The 13,503-nt window shown below is 33.0% G+C and overlaps 2 protein-coding genes and 1 non-coding gene across 6 annotated transcripts in view; 1 reads left to right on the top strand and 2 right to left on the bottom strand.

Annotated features, from left to right (window-relative positions):
• Ssp3 (short spindle 3) overlaps positions 1 to 4,790 on the bottom strand; it is a 33,793-nt gene extending 29,003 nt beyond the window's left edge. The window contains exons 1-10 of one of the 2 annotated variants that reach the window (XM_070665495.1): positions 4,627 to 4,790; positions 4,236 to 4,459; positions 3,769 to 4,122; positions 3,038 to 3,654; positions 1,971 to 2,707; positions 1,414 to 1,894; positions 1,129 to 1,311; positions 794 to 1,045; positions 256 to 702; positions 72 to 181 (exon numbers count right to left, since the gene is read on the bottom strand). In XM_070665495.1, the coding sequence (XP_070521596.1) occupies positions 72 to 181; positions 256 to 702; positions 794 to 1,045; positions 1,129 to 1,311; positions 1,414 to 1,894; positions 1,971 to 2,707; positions 3,038 to 3,654; positions 3,769 to 4,122; positions 4,236 to 4,446 (3,392 nt within the window). In that variant the 5' untranslated portion in view covers positions 4,447 to 4,459; positions 4,627 to 4,790. Of the gene's footprint in view, positions 1 to 71; positions 182 to 255; positions 703 to 793; positions 1,046 to 1,128; positions 1,312 to 1,413; positions 1,895 to 1,970; positions 2,708 to 3,037; positions 4,123 to 4,235; positions 4,460 to 4,626 lie in introns of both variants that reach the window. The other variant, XM_070665494.1, reaches the window with a different exon arrangement.
• A 393-nt stretch (positions 4,791 to 5,183) lies between these two features.
• LOC139107690 (putative leucine-rich repeat-containing protein DDB_G0290503) lies at positions 5,184 to 12,740 on the bottom strand. 3 transcript variants are annotated; one of them, XM_070665492.1, is made up of 6 exons: positions 12,513 to 12,740; positions 11,547 to 11,832; positions 11,209 to 11,471; positions 10,991 to 11,095; positions 10,766 to 10,885; positions 5,184 to 10,636 (listed from the first exon to the last, which is right to left on the bottom strand). In XM_070665492.1, exons 1-6 carry the CDS (start codon positions 12,556 to 12,558, stop codon positions 5,487 to 5,489), a joined length of 5,970 nt encoding a protein of 1,989 aa, XP_070521593.1. In that variant the 5' UTR covers positions 12,559 to 12,740; the 3' UTR covers positions 5,184 to 5,486. The 3 variants fall into 3 exon arrangements, with proteins under 3 accessions (XP_070521593.1, XP_070521592.1, XP_070521594.1); XM_070665491.1 differs by having other exon boundaries at positions 10,766 to 10,888; positions 12,513 to 12,739; XM_070665493.1 differs by having other exon boundaries at positions 10,766 to 10,888; positions 11,547 to 11,754; positions 12,513 to 12,739.
• Positions 12,741 to 13,143: 403 nt separating this feature from the next.
• Trnak-cuu (transfer RNA lysine (anticodon CUU)) lies at positions 13,144 to 13,216 on the top strand. Its single transcript has one exon. It is a non-coding gene; the product is annotated as a tRNA-Lys (tRNA).
• Positions 13,217 to 13,503: the final 287 nt, after the last annotated feature.

The raw sequence follows: 13,503 nt of genomic DNA, 5'->3' as shown, positions 1-13,503 counted from the left end.
AAATTTAGAATAAAAGTAAAAATCTCAATATTAATTAAACATTTATTATACTTATATTAATTTTTACTTACTTATTTGGTAAAATGTAAGATGCATTTTGTGTATTTAAGCCTAAGTTTAATAAGTTTGTTAAAGTATCAAATCCGTTCAAACATCTAAAAATATCTTGATCAAGCAGACACTGAAACGAAATTAATAGAATACAATTATGTGAATTAATGCGAAAGAAAATGGTATTTTCTCTTTGAAACTTACTGATTTGGAGAAGGCTCGAATAATTTCCCCTAAGCAACGCTCTAAGGTAGCCAATGCTATATTCGACCACGCTGATTTGGAATGATTATTAAATAATCTATCTAACTCTTTCAAATTACGTCGGAATTTGGTTTTATTAGCTGATTCGACGGATAAATTCTGATTAGTCTCATTTTTGTTCTTGTCTTCCCATTCCTGTCCACGTAAGCTCATACGCTGTTTTATTTTTCTGCATCGACGTTTCAACGCTTTTTGCTTTTCCTTCACAGCTTTGCTGTTGTTTGCGTTATTATTATTGATTACGTTAACAGGAACATCTCGTATCTGCGCAATATTAAAACGCTGAAGTTCATCTCGCGACGGTTCGCGGTTATCATGTGCACTTTTTACTGCTTCAAGGTGCATCTTTCCTTTCAAATGGCTTAGAAGCTGTACCTCGTTAAATATCTGTAAAATAAGTAAATTCAATAAATCTAAGTTAAGAAAAAAAAAATATATATATATATATATTTGCTACATAATTACACAGAAAACTTACAATCGTCCCGCATAGAGAACATTGTTTTTGAGCGGGATATGATTTGAGAGTAGGTGGTACTTCCTCCGATCTTAAAATTGAAGATTCAACCGCACGTTGTCGAATGTGTTCAATGTTCTCCACGTGTCGTCTAGCAGAGTCTTGTTGCTTTTGCGCTATTTTCTTTTGCAATTCTTCCTGATTAGCCAGTTGCGCTGCATGAAGTGCCGATAAACGTTCTTCACGATCTCGTGCTTTTTCTCTTGCTAGTTCCTACAAAGTTAAAATCAACAATTTAGACACTTAATCTTTAAAATAAACATATTAAGGATACAATAATAATATAATTCACGTACTTGTCGTTCTTTTTCTCGTTCGAGCTGCATTTTGCCAACCCTCTCCTCACGTTCTCGTCGTGCTTGCTTCATTTTTTGTATTCGCAACTGCCGCTCTGCTTCCAAGGCTCTTCGACGTTCCTCAGCCGCTGCTTCTTTAGCAGCTTTCTCCTCTTGTCGACGTTGACGTTCTTCTTGAATACCCTATATAATAAACGATAAATTAAAAATGTAATAATATATTTAAAAAATCTTGTAATTTATATTACAAATATTGTTTCAAGAGGAGATAATATGTATACGTACTTGTAATCTTTCTTCTTGTTCTTGACATAACGCCATAAAATCGTGCCTTTTATTTTGCGCCTCTAATTCATTGATAAAAGCTATTTCCTTCAATTTAGAGTCCTCGTCGTGTGCCTTCCTTACGACTTCTAATAAATGTTGTGTCCTATTTTCTTCCGCTCTTTTAAGTTTCATTTCCATTCTGATTCTTTTGTCCTCTATTAATTGACTCTTTGCAATTTTGACGTCTTCCACTTTGTTCAACAGATCTCGCAATCGTTGTGATTTTTCCATAAGCAGTTTTTGACGTTTGTGTTGAGCACAGGCTTGTTTCGCTTGATATCTTCTTAATGTTTCGGGAACCGATCTCTTTCGCGATGGGGATGAAAGTTTTTGATGCAATTCTAAAGCACGCCCCGGATGACGAGCTACTAATGCACGCAATTGTGCAAGAGTGTCGACTCGTTCCGCCCAAGTCATTCCCTCTAACACATTTTCGTACCTATAACATTTGTTTTATTAATAAAATTTATTTAATCCTATGGAAACGCTAAACAATATGCATAGTTTTAATATACCTGTCTTCTAAACTAATATCGTCAGTGACACTGAGTGATATTACAGGCTCGTCTTCCATTTCAAGAACCATTTCACCATCAGTTTCATCTGTTTCGGTGTCAATGTCAATTTCAGTAGACTCCAATTCTAAAATCTGCCGTTTTAAAGATGCTTCTTCGTCGGATAATTGCTGAGACCTTTGAGAATCTGCTTCTTCCGTCTTTCTTTCTTCCTCTAAAATAATTCTTTCTCTTTCCGCCTGAGCGGTCATAAACTGTTGTATACGTTTCTCAAGTAATTCCGCGTCGTTTTTAAAAATAGCTGCGATTACTGATGTCGAATTAGTATCGCATAAATTTAATGTATTCTTTTTAAGTGTGTCTTCGAGATTATTTTTAATTGTAGACGTTATGAATTCCCCTTTAACTTTCTCAACTTCGTTATTCATATTTTTCCCGGTTTTGCCTACAATGCATTTTTTCTTTTGCTTATTTCCATCGGGAGTGTAACTAGTTTTCTTTAACTTTTCTGATGGGCTCTCTATTGATAAAGCTGGCAAGGATAAAGCAGTGCTTGGTTTATGAAAACGAGTAGACATATTTAAATTATGCGTGCTTCCTCTTCTGCAGCGATTCCTTACAGTTTGCCAGCCATCATTTTCATCTTTTAATTTCGGAGATACTGTTTGTTTGGTTAAAACCTCTACCGATCCATTCATGTCTTTATTTTGATCTCTTTTTGTATTTTGTTCTGATAACTGAAAAAAAAAGAACGCATTTTGTATAATACATATAATAATACGTTGAAAGGCAGATACGGTGACGGCAGTTAGCGAACGTGACTTTAGCGTCGTGTGCGTCGAGTTTCACATGTACCGCATGTATATACCGCGCCGGCCGGTTTGCCGATGACCGATTTCTTCCCGTTCTCTCATCCTCTGCCTCCGCCGCCTAGGATTACATACGCTAGCCGTTTGTCACTGCAGAAAATGTCATATCTGCCCTTCGATGTATACAATATTAAAGCGTTATCTTTAACATTAATTTTTTTTTTCTATAATTTAATGAAATATACATGTTATAAATACCTTATTTTCGGGAGGCTGAAATTCCCTTACAATAACAGATGTTCCAGGCCTTCTTTTATTAGAAGCAGGTAAATTTTTATCACTTAAACAAGTTTTACTTCTGATGAACTTTGGAGCTTCAGATGAACCTGATGGCTGTACTTTAGATTTTTTTATTTGTGACACGGTTGCATAGGCAGGCTTATTTGTATTTATTACTATAGGATTTTTATCTACATTATTCGATGTTGTACTAGGAATATCTTTAGTACTTGACTTATCGTCAATTTCATGAGATTGGTTATTTATTTGGCAATTAACTTGATTAATTTTCTCGGAGTTCTGCACAATAGCTGTCTTTGTACTTAATTTTTCTTTATTAATGTTGCTTTCACAATTTTTATTACTATCTTTTTTAACTTTGGTATTAATTTCATTTTTTCCTAGCCCATTATTTTTATTATATAATTTCGCATCGTATGTTACATTATCGTTTAATGTTCTGCGATCTGTACAGCTATTTGTTTTCGATTGCACCGTTTGTTTCACAAGAATTTTATTAGATGCTTTCGTTGAAGTAGATCTTTCCTTGTTTGTTAAGTGACTTCCTGACTTGTCTGGTCCAGTCTTGCGTTTATCTTTAATATCAGAAGAACAATTCTTGCAGACATTGTTTTTATTATCTTTTAACAATTTTTGAACAAATTCTTCTTTAGCATGATTAATTTTATTGTCCGTTACAATCGGTTTACCTTCAGGCATGATTTGGTCAATTGGACTTTTACAAATCAATTCTGTTGGACTTGCTCTCTGCAGAGGACTAGTGGATTTTGGAATTATGCTTGAATTCCACATTCGACAAGGAGACGTTTTCCTAACTTCCCAGGCCAAAGGAGTTCTTCTTAATGGTGGAGAAGAATTTTCATAGGCCCATTTAACTTTAAACCATTCTATTAAATTATGAAAGTCCCTGGTGTAGTTCTCCAATACTAAAATAACTTCTTTACATTCAGAGATATTCTCATCCTCTTCACATGTCTGGTAGATCCCATCAACTGCTCTTTGTAAATTGCCAAATAAAAATGCCCAGTATCTTGCCTGTAATTCTAGATTACAAAATATCGAATTAATAGAACAAAATTTTTTTTTAATTACTTTTTATAACATTAATAAAGAAGGCAAGGAAATTTTAATAGAAAAATAAAAAAAGCTATCTCACCAGATTTTTTATCGCGACCTGTAGAAGCTGATCTTACTCTTGTAGTTGGTTTCATGGATCGTTTCGTCGATCCTGACTGTGCTTGTCTCGGTACACTGGGTGGTTTTTTCGTGATTTTCTCCGTGTTACTCGTGCCGACGGGTACGTTAAAAGCTACCAAGTTCCTAGCTGCACGACCTTCCTCTTGGATGAGTAACCTAACGTCTGCCATTTTTTATAAATACCTGGAATAACAATCACCGATATGTATGGACGCGCTTTTCAAATTGATAAATATACTATCACTTGTCGCAGGTGACACGCAAAATCGTCGCTGTTTGAGAACGTTCTGTCAAGCGACGTGAAGTAAAGCTCGAATCACGTTAGTCACCGCGCAACACGCGCGACTTACCCTTCGGTTCCAATATTTACGAGAAATCGCTGAACACCCGTGCGAACCTCGTGCAGCTACGTCTCGCGGGTGACATTCGAGAAACGGTGTGCAATAACATGTCTCGCTACGCAGAATCGCACGTATGATACGGCAAGGGGTGCAAACACTGCAAACAGTGCAAACTATCAAATAATTAGGGTCCAGAGATACCGTGGCGCCGCCTGAGCCATGACCAAGAAATAAACGAACTGAAATCGGTCATGTTGCGAAATGCTTCATACCGCTCCACACTCTCGATAGTCTCGATGGTGTATGCATTTTTTACCCCTCCCCCTTACGGACTGGAATCTTAGGATAATAATAAAAAGCCTAGGTTTTTTTACTCAGAAATAATGAGTTTATTAATATTCGTTGCTTAGACATTATTCATCTTATTTATCAATGAGATGGTGTCGACTCGAAAAATATAATAGAGTTTCATTAATGTTGCATCGAGGTACATTTATTTTGAGTCTAGTTAAATTATAAAATTAATAATGTATTAATTTAGGTAAATAATGCACTTGTACAAATAATTTTTATTAGAGGAGATATATCTCGTGATCCCTTTATTTATTTTATATTACATTTATAACAATTTTGTAAATTTCAGCAAATGAAACAGCTGATCAAACATACATATTAATGATATAATCAAGGCATATATATTTTTTTTTTTTTAATTCTGATATATTATCGTTTTTGTAAAAAATATCTCTCAATATAAACATAAATAGTAACTGCAAGTTTCAATCCTTAAAGTAAAAAAAAAAAAGTATTTATTCGAAAAGTAACACTAAAATAATAAATTTAATACATAATGTTGAACAATCTATTATTTAACCAACTTTCTTTTTATCGCGAAACATTAGGTATGTCGAAATTGGTTCTCGATCGTTTCTATTAAGCATACGTTCTCTGAATGAAGCTGTTGTGGCAGCTCCTTTCATCTTTTGTTTCTTTATATCTTTTATGTTTATTAGATTGAATTGTGTAGCGCAATCAGAAGTATTTAACTTAAGCGAGTTGTCGTTATCTTTAGCGATTGCCTTCGTTTTCTTGATCTTCACTGATGGCTTTAATTGTTTTTTATTTTGCAAAACTTGTCTTTTCTTTGCTCTTAATGGTACATCGGAAAGATTATCGATCACATCCTGTGGAAGTTGTTTTAGACCGCTTGTCGATGGTGAAACCTTGGTTATTTCTTTAGATTTTTTCTTAAATTCTTTAGTGGGGACGTTCATATAAACCACATTCTCGATATCATCATCGGATTGATTGTACTTTTTCTTGGACTTCTTTTCTGTTTTTGCTTCCTTAGGAATAGAAACTTTCGCAGCTTTTTTATCCAAGTTTTTAGTCTTTTCGGAATTACTTGCACTCGAGGTAGTTCTTGGTGATAGTTTAGGAAGCAATATATTTTCCTCAGGTTGCATTTTCGAAACTGGAATCTGCACTGGTACAGTACTTTTGTCTTTTTTCATTTTCTTGATACCTTCTGACGTTTCTTGTTTTGCAAGTTTTATCTTTGCCTTAGATTTATTTAAAGCTGATTTCAATTTTAAAACCTTTACAGTTTTATTTTTCTGCTGTGCTAAATCCCTTTTGCTCTTGCGAATAATTTTTTCTGATGTATTTTCTTCGTTTTTATCTCCTTCCATTGTAATTTTTTTCTTTTTCTTCTTCGGTTTCTCCTGAACTTGACAAGTACTTTCGTAATTATTCTCATTTTCGCAGGTGTCATCTCCCGTAACAGCTAGTTGTTCAACCTTAGTGCGTTTTTTCTTTTTAGGAATGTTTAATTCAATTAATTCTTCAGATAAAACTTTTTCGATATTTTTGCGTACTTTTTGTTTCTTTTTCTTTTTTCTTTCATTAATCTGATACGTATCTTTGTCAGTATTTTTCTCTACGATAGATGATTGAATAAATTCGGTACGCTTTTTCTTTTTAGGTTGTATTAGTTCCATTGTATCCTCAAAGCTTTCATTAATATTTTCTTTGAACACATCGGATTTCCTCTTCTTTTGTTTCTTACTCGTTACATTTTCGTGGGATTCATTATCTGCAATAGTTAACTGATTAAGTCTTATAGATTTCTTTTTTTTAGGAATTTTTGGTTCCGTTTCGTCTTGAGATAAAGTTACAGCGACGGCATCTTCCACCGATGGATCTCGCTTTTTCTTTTTTTTCTTATTAATCTGAACTGCATCTTGAAGAATATTATCACTCTCAGTAGTTAAATGAGTAATTTTAACACGTTTTTTCTTTTTAGGATATTGTAGTTCCATCGCATCTTCAACGTTGTCATCAATATTTTCTTGCAACATATCGGACTTCCTCTTCTTTTGTTTCTTACGCGTTACATTTTCATTATCTGTAATAGTTAACTGATTGAGTTTAATAGATTTCTTTTTTTTAGAAATGTTCGGTTTTATTACGTCTTGAGATAAAGTTGTGGCGGTGGAATCTTCTATCGACGAGTTTTGTTTTTTCTTTTTTTTCTTATTAGTCTGAATTGCAACTTGAGAAATATTATCATCTCCAGTAGTTATTTGAGTAAATTTAACACGTTTTTTCTTTTTAGTAATTTTTTCTTTTACAGCATTTTCAGGTAAAGCTTTATCGATATTTTCCATTGATGTATTTTGTTTCTTTTTCTCATTAATCTGATATAAGTTTTCTAAACTGTTATCTCGTGCAATAGTTGATTCCGTAAACTTGACAGATTTTTTCTTTTTAGGAATTTTTAGTTTTACTGCATCTTCAGCCAATGTTTCGTCCGTTATATTTTCTTGCGATATATTTCGCTTTTTATTTTTCTTTTTCTTTTTCTCATTAATTTGACACGCATCTTCGACGAATCTCGTACTCAAATCTTCTTTACTTTCATCTTGCGAAGATCGTTGCAGAGCGGACTTCTTTTTCTTACGAATCGATGGCGAAGTTATTTTAGAAGCATGTGATAAAACAGTATTATTTTTCTTTTTCTTTTTCTTAATTGACAAATCTGAATTTAGCATCTTGGACGTACTGGGATAAGAATCGGTCTCTGTTCCAACAAATTTATTTTTTTTTGTATCTTTCTTTACGTTCGCTATAGAATATTTTTCCTGCCCATCGTCACTGTCTACATTTTTATTTTTTATATCTGTTGAGTCTTTATCAATGTACGTTCGTTTATTGTCTTTATCTTCATGTTGCTTTTTGTATGTAGTTTTATCTTTTTCTTTTACATTTTTAGATTTTGGCTTATTTTTATCTTTTATATTGTGTATATCTTTTACATCGTTTTCTGCGTCATCTTGTGTATCATATTCTGTATCGATGTCTACTTCATCTTCCGTATCATCATCATGGACTATAAAGTCTGCAAGATCTTCTCCATCATCATTCGAATCTGATAATTCTTCTTCTGAAGTTCTGCATTCATCAGCAGACACGTCCTCATCAGAAAACTTTGGTGACACTCCAGCCAGATTATATTCTTTATTAACATCCGAATTAAGGCTATGGCTATCGCTGTTTGCTTCTGTAAATATATAATTTGAAACATCACGTTCATCGTCTTCATCAGAGAACTTTGGTGTCCCTTCAGCCACAAAATATTCTTTACTATCATCTGAACTAATGCTAAGGCTATCGATGTTTGCTTCTGCAAATAGATAACTTGGAATATCACATTCTTCGTCTTCGCCGCTACTCGATCTCCCGTGTACTATCATAGAAGATGTTATAGATTCGAAATTCATAGCTGCTATACTTATGCTACTGTTATCGCTTTCATCATTATCTAAATGCATAAGTTCTTGCTTTGCGTCCCGATTTATAGAACGGTTTAAGGATAAATTTTTTTCATTTTTATCGCTATCTTTAAATGATATGTTCTCTTTTTCAGATTTGGTTGTATCATCTGCATTTTCCTTTTGTGGTGTTTTTAAGGATTGGTTTTTCTTATATAATTTTTTCTCAACGTTTGTATCTGTGTTATTAAATTCTGCGTCTGAATTATTTATTTGAGATTTATTTGCAGAAACATTTTGCACAACTAAATCATTCAAAGATTTATTTAACGATATTCTTTTTTCCAACGATTTTCGTAAAGGTGTATTATTTTTATTTGTTAAAGAACTTCGATTTAATTTATTTATATCGTTTTCAACTTCTTCTTTATCCAATTTTTTACTTGTTTTATGAGATTGTTCTTCTATTTCTGCTGATTTATTTAAATTAGTAATAGATCGATTATTACTTTGATTTAAAGCTGTTTTAGATTCGTTAGAAGATTTATTAGCAGTGATTAAATTATCCTCATTTTCTGTACGTGTTAAAGAATCTTGATCTATTTCAGATGCAAATCTTTTTTTAGTTCTTGATCTTCGTTTTTTAAATCGTTCCTCTTCGTCTGTGCTATCTATCACAGATTCTTCTAATATACTGTTCATTTTTGTATTCTCTTCCGCCGCGTCCAATCGGCTTTTCAATATCACGGTGTCATCAGAATCACATTCATAAAAGTTTGCTTCTTGCGACTCTTTTATAGTTTCAGCTGCCAACCATGCTCGTTTGTCCACTAAAACAAAATTGCATTCAGATTCATTGTCATTTTCCACTTCTACCGATTGGACTGTGGACTGCATTGAATCAGTTTTAAGGTTACTTTTTTCTTTATATTTATCAATGGGAATGTCTTGGAATAAATTAATACCTTCAACATCAGAAATATTGTCGGTAATTTCTACATTTTTTTTGTCATTTATTTTCACCTGCGAAACGTCACTTTCCGTGTTTAAAGTTTTTAATTCATTCGTAGATTTTCGCTTCAAGTTTTGTTTTACAATCTCTTCTGACATCTCATTTTCCGCATCCATTTTCTCAGAGAATGTATTCGTTTTACTCTTCTTAGATGTTTCCGCATCAGATAATTGGTCATCTTCGGTAACATTATTTGAGCAATTACTTTCAGAATCATTTTGCAGGACAGTCTTGGAAGACTTCGGTGTTAATTCAGTTACATGTTCAGATAAATTTTCCTGTATTTTTTTGGTAGAATTAGAACTGTCACTTACTCGATCTTGAATTACGTTCGTTCGATTAGAATTTTTATTTGATGGAGTAATTTGCAACTTTTTCAACCAAGATTCATCAAGTTTAGAATGTGAATCGTTTGATGAAACCTTGTTTTTATCTTGACTTGAATTTTGTTGTTCTACTGCCTTTATTTCGTTATCATCATCTGCAGTTACAACAGAAATAGAACTTTCTGCACTATCATCTTGTGAAAACTGCATTAAATTCATAGATTTACCTTTATCATCCATTTTGACGACCTCGGTTTCATCTAATTCATTGTTCATTTCTTGTAAATTCTTTTCAGTAGACATAATTTCAATACATGATTCATCTTCGTTAATTAGTTTTGTACTATCACGTTGTGAAAAAACTGTTTTATTTGTAGCAACCGACTTTAAAAATTCCACAGAAGTATCCATCTTCTCTATATCTATTTGAGAGTTACTGGTGGCTTCGACAGGATGTGATAAATTAGTATCATCATGTTTGTTGGCAATTTCTGTTGATTTTTCCGAGTGACGATTTGTGCTTAATTCCTTTTCTATAGTTTTCTTTTTATTAAATGATTTATTCATAGGAGATGAAGATATAGAGATAACACCAAGTGGTGCTACTGCAGGTTGTGTGCTCTCTTCTAACGATACATCGATAGTACTATTTAATATTTGATTTGTTTTATCACTCTTTTCCTGTTGAGTAGAAATGTCCAATAAATTTATAGACGCGTTTTCTAAAACTTCAGTCGATTTACACATATCAATTAATGATTTTTCAATATTCGATAGGCTTTCGTTTTCTTTTTCTGTTTTTTCTTCTTCCGCGGAATTTCGACGGCTTGAGTTGAAAGAATAGATGGAATCTTCATTGATTGTAGTAGCAACGTCTAATGATAGAGATTTTTCATGTTGTTCCTCAGCTATTCCAGATACAAACACATAATTTACAATTTATTTTATGGTATTTAAAAATCTTAGAGGGGTAAATCATAATCTTTCTTTATTCAAATATTCGATAGTTTTAAAACAGAATTTTTTATTTCACTTACCAAATGTATTTTTTACTGTTACGTTATCCGTGCATTCGGCTTGCGTTTCATCTACTGTTGTTTGTGATGATTGCAATGTTTCACTTTCATTTTTAGAAGAAGTAGATCTAGTTTCGCTTTCTTCTAAAAAATAAATCGATAAATTAACATAAAAACATAAATAAATTTTTTTTTATTTGCTATAGTTTATTAATTTTATGTTAACTCATTACTGTTTTCACTTACCATTATTATCATTTCGAATTTCAACGTTATCTATACTTAGAAGTTTTTTAATTTTTTTACTGTGAGAAGAATATGCTTTATTTGACACGGAATCCGAACTTCTTGCTGTAATTATTTTAAGTTTAAATAATGTTATCCAAGAACAAAATCATGTTAATTATAATATCAAATATTAAAGTATATTAATATAATATTTAAATAAAATTTCAAGAAATTACTTGAAGTTGTTTCTTCATCAGCTTCAACTATTGTAGAATCCAATCTTACGTAAGGTACACGCTCTTTTAATTCTTGCTCTTTAGTTAGAGAACTTGTAGACAAAGTTAATGAAAGTTTACGTGTTTTAATTGGTGAATCAAATTGGTTCATTTGTTGATTGGATAAATATTCCGGATCAACAGAGCTGGCTCTTGTGTTTCGTGTAACTCTACCTGATAGTGATGGTGATTGGAGCTCAGAAGTTGCACGATTCAGGCGTTTACTGATAATTAAATATAATAATAAGTAAAACTATTGTGAGGCATTAAATATAATTATACCGACACATTAACTGTACCTAGTTGCTCGCGTAATTCTTGTAGGTGTGCCAACAAGAGAACTTGTGCTTTGCCTTGTTACTCGTTTTCCAGGTGTTTGAGACATATCGCCGTCTAACTCGCTCATGTCCGATGAAATGGAAACTTTCCTAGGACGTAGCTTTTTTGTGTCAAAAACATCTGAAGTTGGTGCTGTACTGTTGACACTATTGCTATCGCTTTCAGAATCTGGTAAACATTTATTCTGCTTTATTCTACTACTTCTGCGCACTGGAGAGATAGGAAGCATTCGAGTCAGCTTAGGATCTACAATACACAACATAACAAAAAACTAATCAAACTAAAGCACTAGCTACATTTAAAAACATCTAAGAGTGTGAAGAATCAAACCAAAGATAATACAAAATCTTGAATTTCGATCGCATTTTGTATATCTATATACTCATATTTTTATAGGAATATAAATGCATGAAATAGTTCTTTAAAACTAAAAAAACCACGCGTTAAATTTTGGTTTTTTTTTACCTATAATATATATTAATTTGTATACAAATGATTAAAATATAATATAATACACGACTCCACAAAAACTAAAAAACTATTCTCAATAGATTAGTGCATAATTATTTTTAAATTGTAACAATATGTAAATTTTCGAACAGTAGAAAACAAGTCTTGCGACTCCAAATTAATTCCGATTAATTAACACGCATAAGGTTAAGATCATTAATAAAAGAAAGTAGGTAAAACATTGCTCGAAACGGTTGGTGAGACTATTCAGGATCACTTACTTCGAAAACAAAGATGTAACGACTGAAAGGAGAAGAGAGAAATAATTACAAGGTTACCCCGCACTGCAAAATCGCAAACGGAAAAACTTAACGCCGAAACGACCCGGGTATAACCAACATGCGTACTTTCCGGGACCTGGTACGCGTGCAGATATCAGAACAAAAAAAATAGAAAAGAACAAAACCAGGCTATACCTTTTGTCTCACAATCTTCCTTCGAATCTCTCCTTAAACGCGACATCCTTGCAGTCCTTCAAATCATACAAGAGACTAATGGAAACAGGGTAATGCCGAACGTGCAAAAAGGTTACTGGGACCACGTGTTGTAGCTCGGCATATAGCTCGGATACGAATTTGAACTTCTTGATCACGACCACGAGCATCCGAACGTCCCGAATAATAACGAACAACGCCGACCACGACCATAGAATATATTCAAGTGAGAACCGCCGAATCGCATGACGTTATCGAGGTATCGAGTCTGGTCAGCGCGCGAAAGGATCGAATGAACAACGTCACGTTTCGCGAACTAAATTTTTAAACCTACGTTTAATCGAACTTTAATATAAATCATAAAACTCAGTCTTTAATAATGCCTCTCGTTGATATATCCATGCAAGCTTAGCATCGCAACATTCTCTGTACAATCTCTTTTATTGTAAATGATAGAAGAATATTAATAGAAATTTATATTAGTATTGCATAAAAATTATGAATACATTATGCATATATATATATCGTTTTTTCATACTAGCTTTTATAGTTTAGGTACTTTATCGAGCTCTTTCATCTCCTTTAAACATTATTTAAAATTGAATATTCACAAGCCCGGCTAGCTCAGTCGGTAGAGCATGAGACTCTTAATCTCAGGGTCGTGGGTTCGAGCCCCACGTTGGGCGATTTTTTTTCTTTTTCAATTAGTTTAATTATTTGAAATAATTAAATAATAATCTACGCGAGTTGATGCTTATGTTAAAAAATATTTAGGACCTTAGGAAGCACTACTTTAAATGTATTAAAAATTATGTTTTCGCCAAACGTCTACTAACGATGAATTGGTTCAGTCAGGTGTTATCAATACAGGAAAATTGATAATCCGTCATTTTACTTGCTTCATCGTCTTATCTTTCTTCCGTCTAGCTTTCTCGTCAGGATAAACTGGATAAACGTTACATTTTCGGTCGTA

The sequence above is a fragment of the Cardiocondyla obscurior genome, linkage group LG13, assembly GCF_019399895.1.
Source record: "Cardiocondyla obscurior isolate alpha-2009 linkage group LG13, Cobs3.1, whole genome shotgun sequence".
Classification (NCBI taxonomy): domain Eukaryota; kingdom Metazoa; phylum Arthropoda; class Insecta; order Hymenoptera; family Formicidae; genus Cardiocondyla; species Cardiocondyla obscurior.
Note: the sequence above shows the minus strand (reverse complement) of the source record. Positions and strands in the feature narration are given on the sequence as shown.

What these genes read in the sequence shown, in the direction of transcription:
- LOC139107690 (XM_070665491.1), bottom strand. Translation starts at nt 12,558, where the DNA reads ATGTCGCGTTTAAGGAGAGATTCGAAGGAAGATTGTGAGACAAAAG. An exon ending in AATTCGAAATGATAATAATG is followed by an intron (nt 10,889 to 10,990) that starts GTAAGTGAAAAC and finishes TTTATTTTTTAG; the next exon opens with AAGAAAGCGAAACTAGATCT. An exon ending in AACAGTAAAAAATACATTTG is followed by an intron (nt 10,637 to 10,765) that starts GTAAGTGAAATA and finishes TATCTGGAATAG; the next exon opens with CTGAGGAACAACATGAAAAA.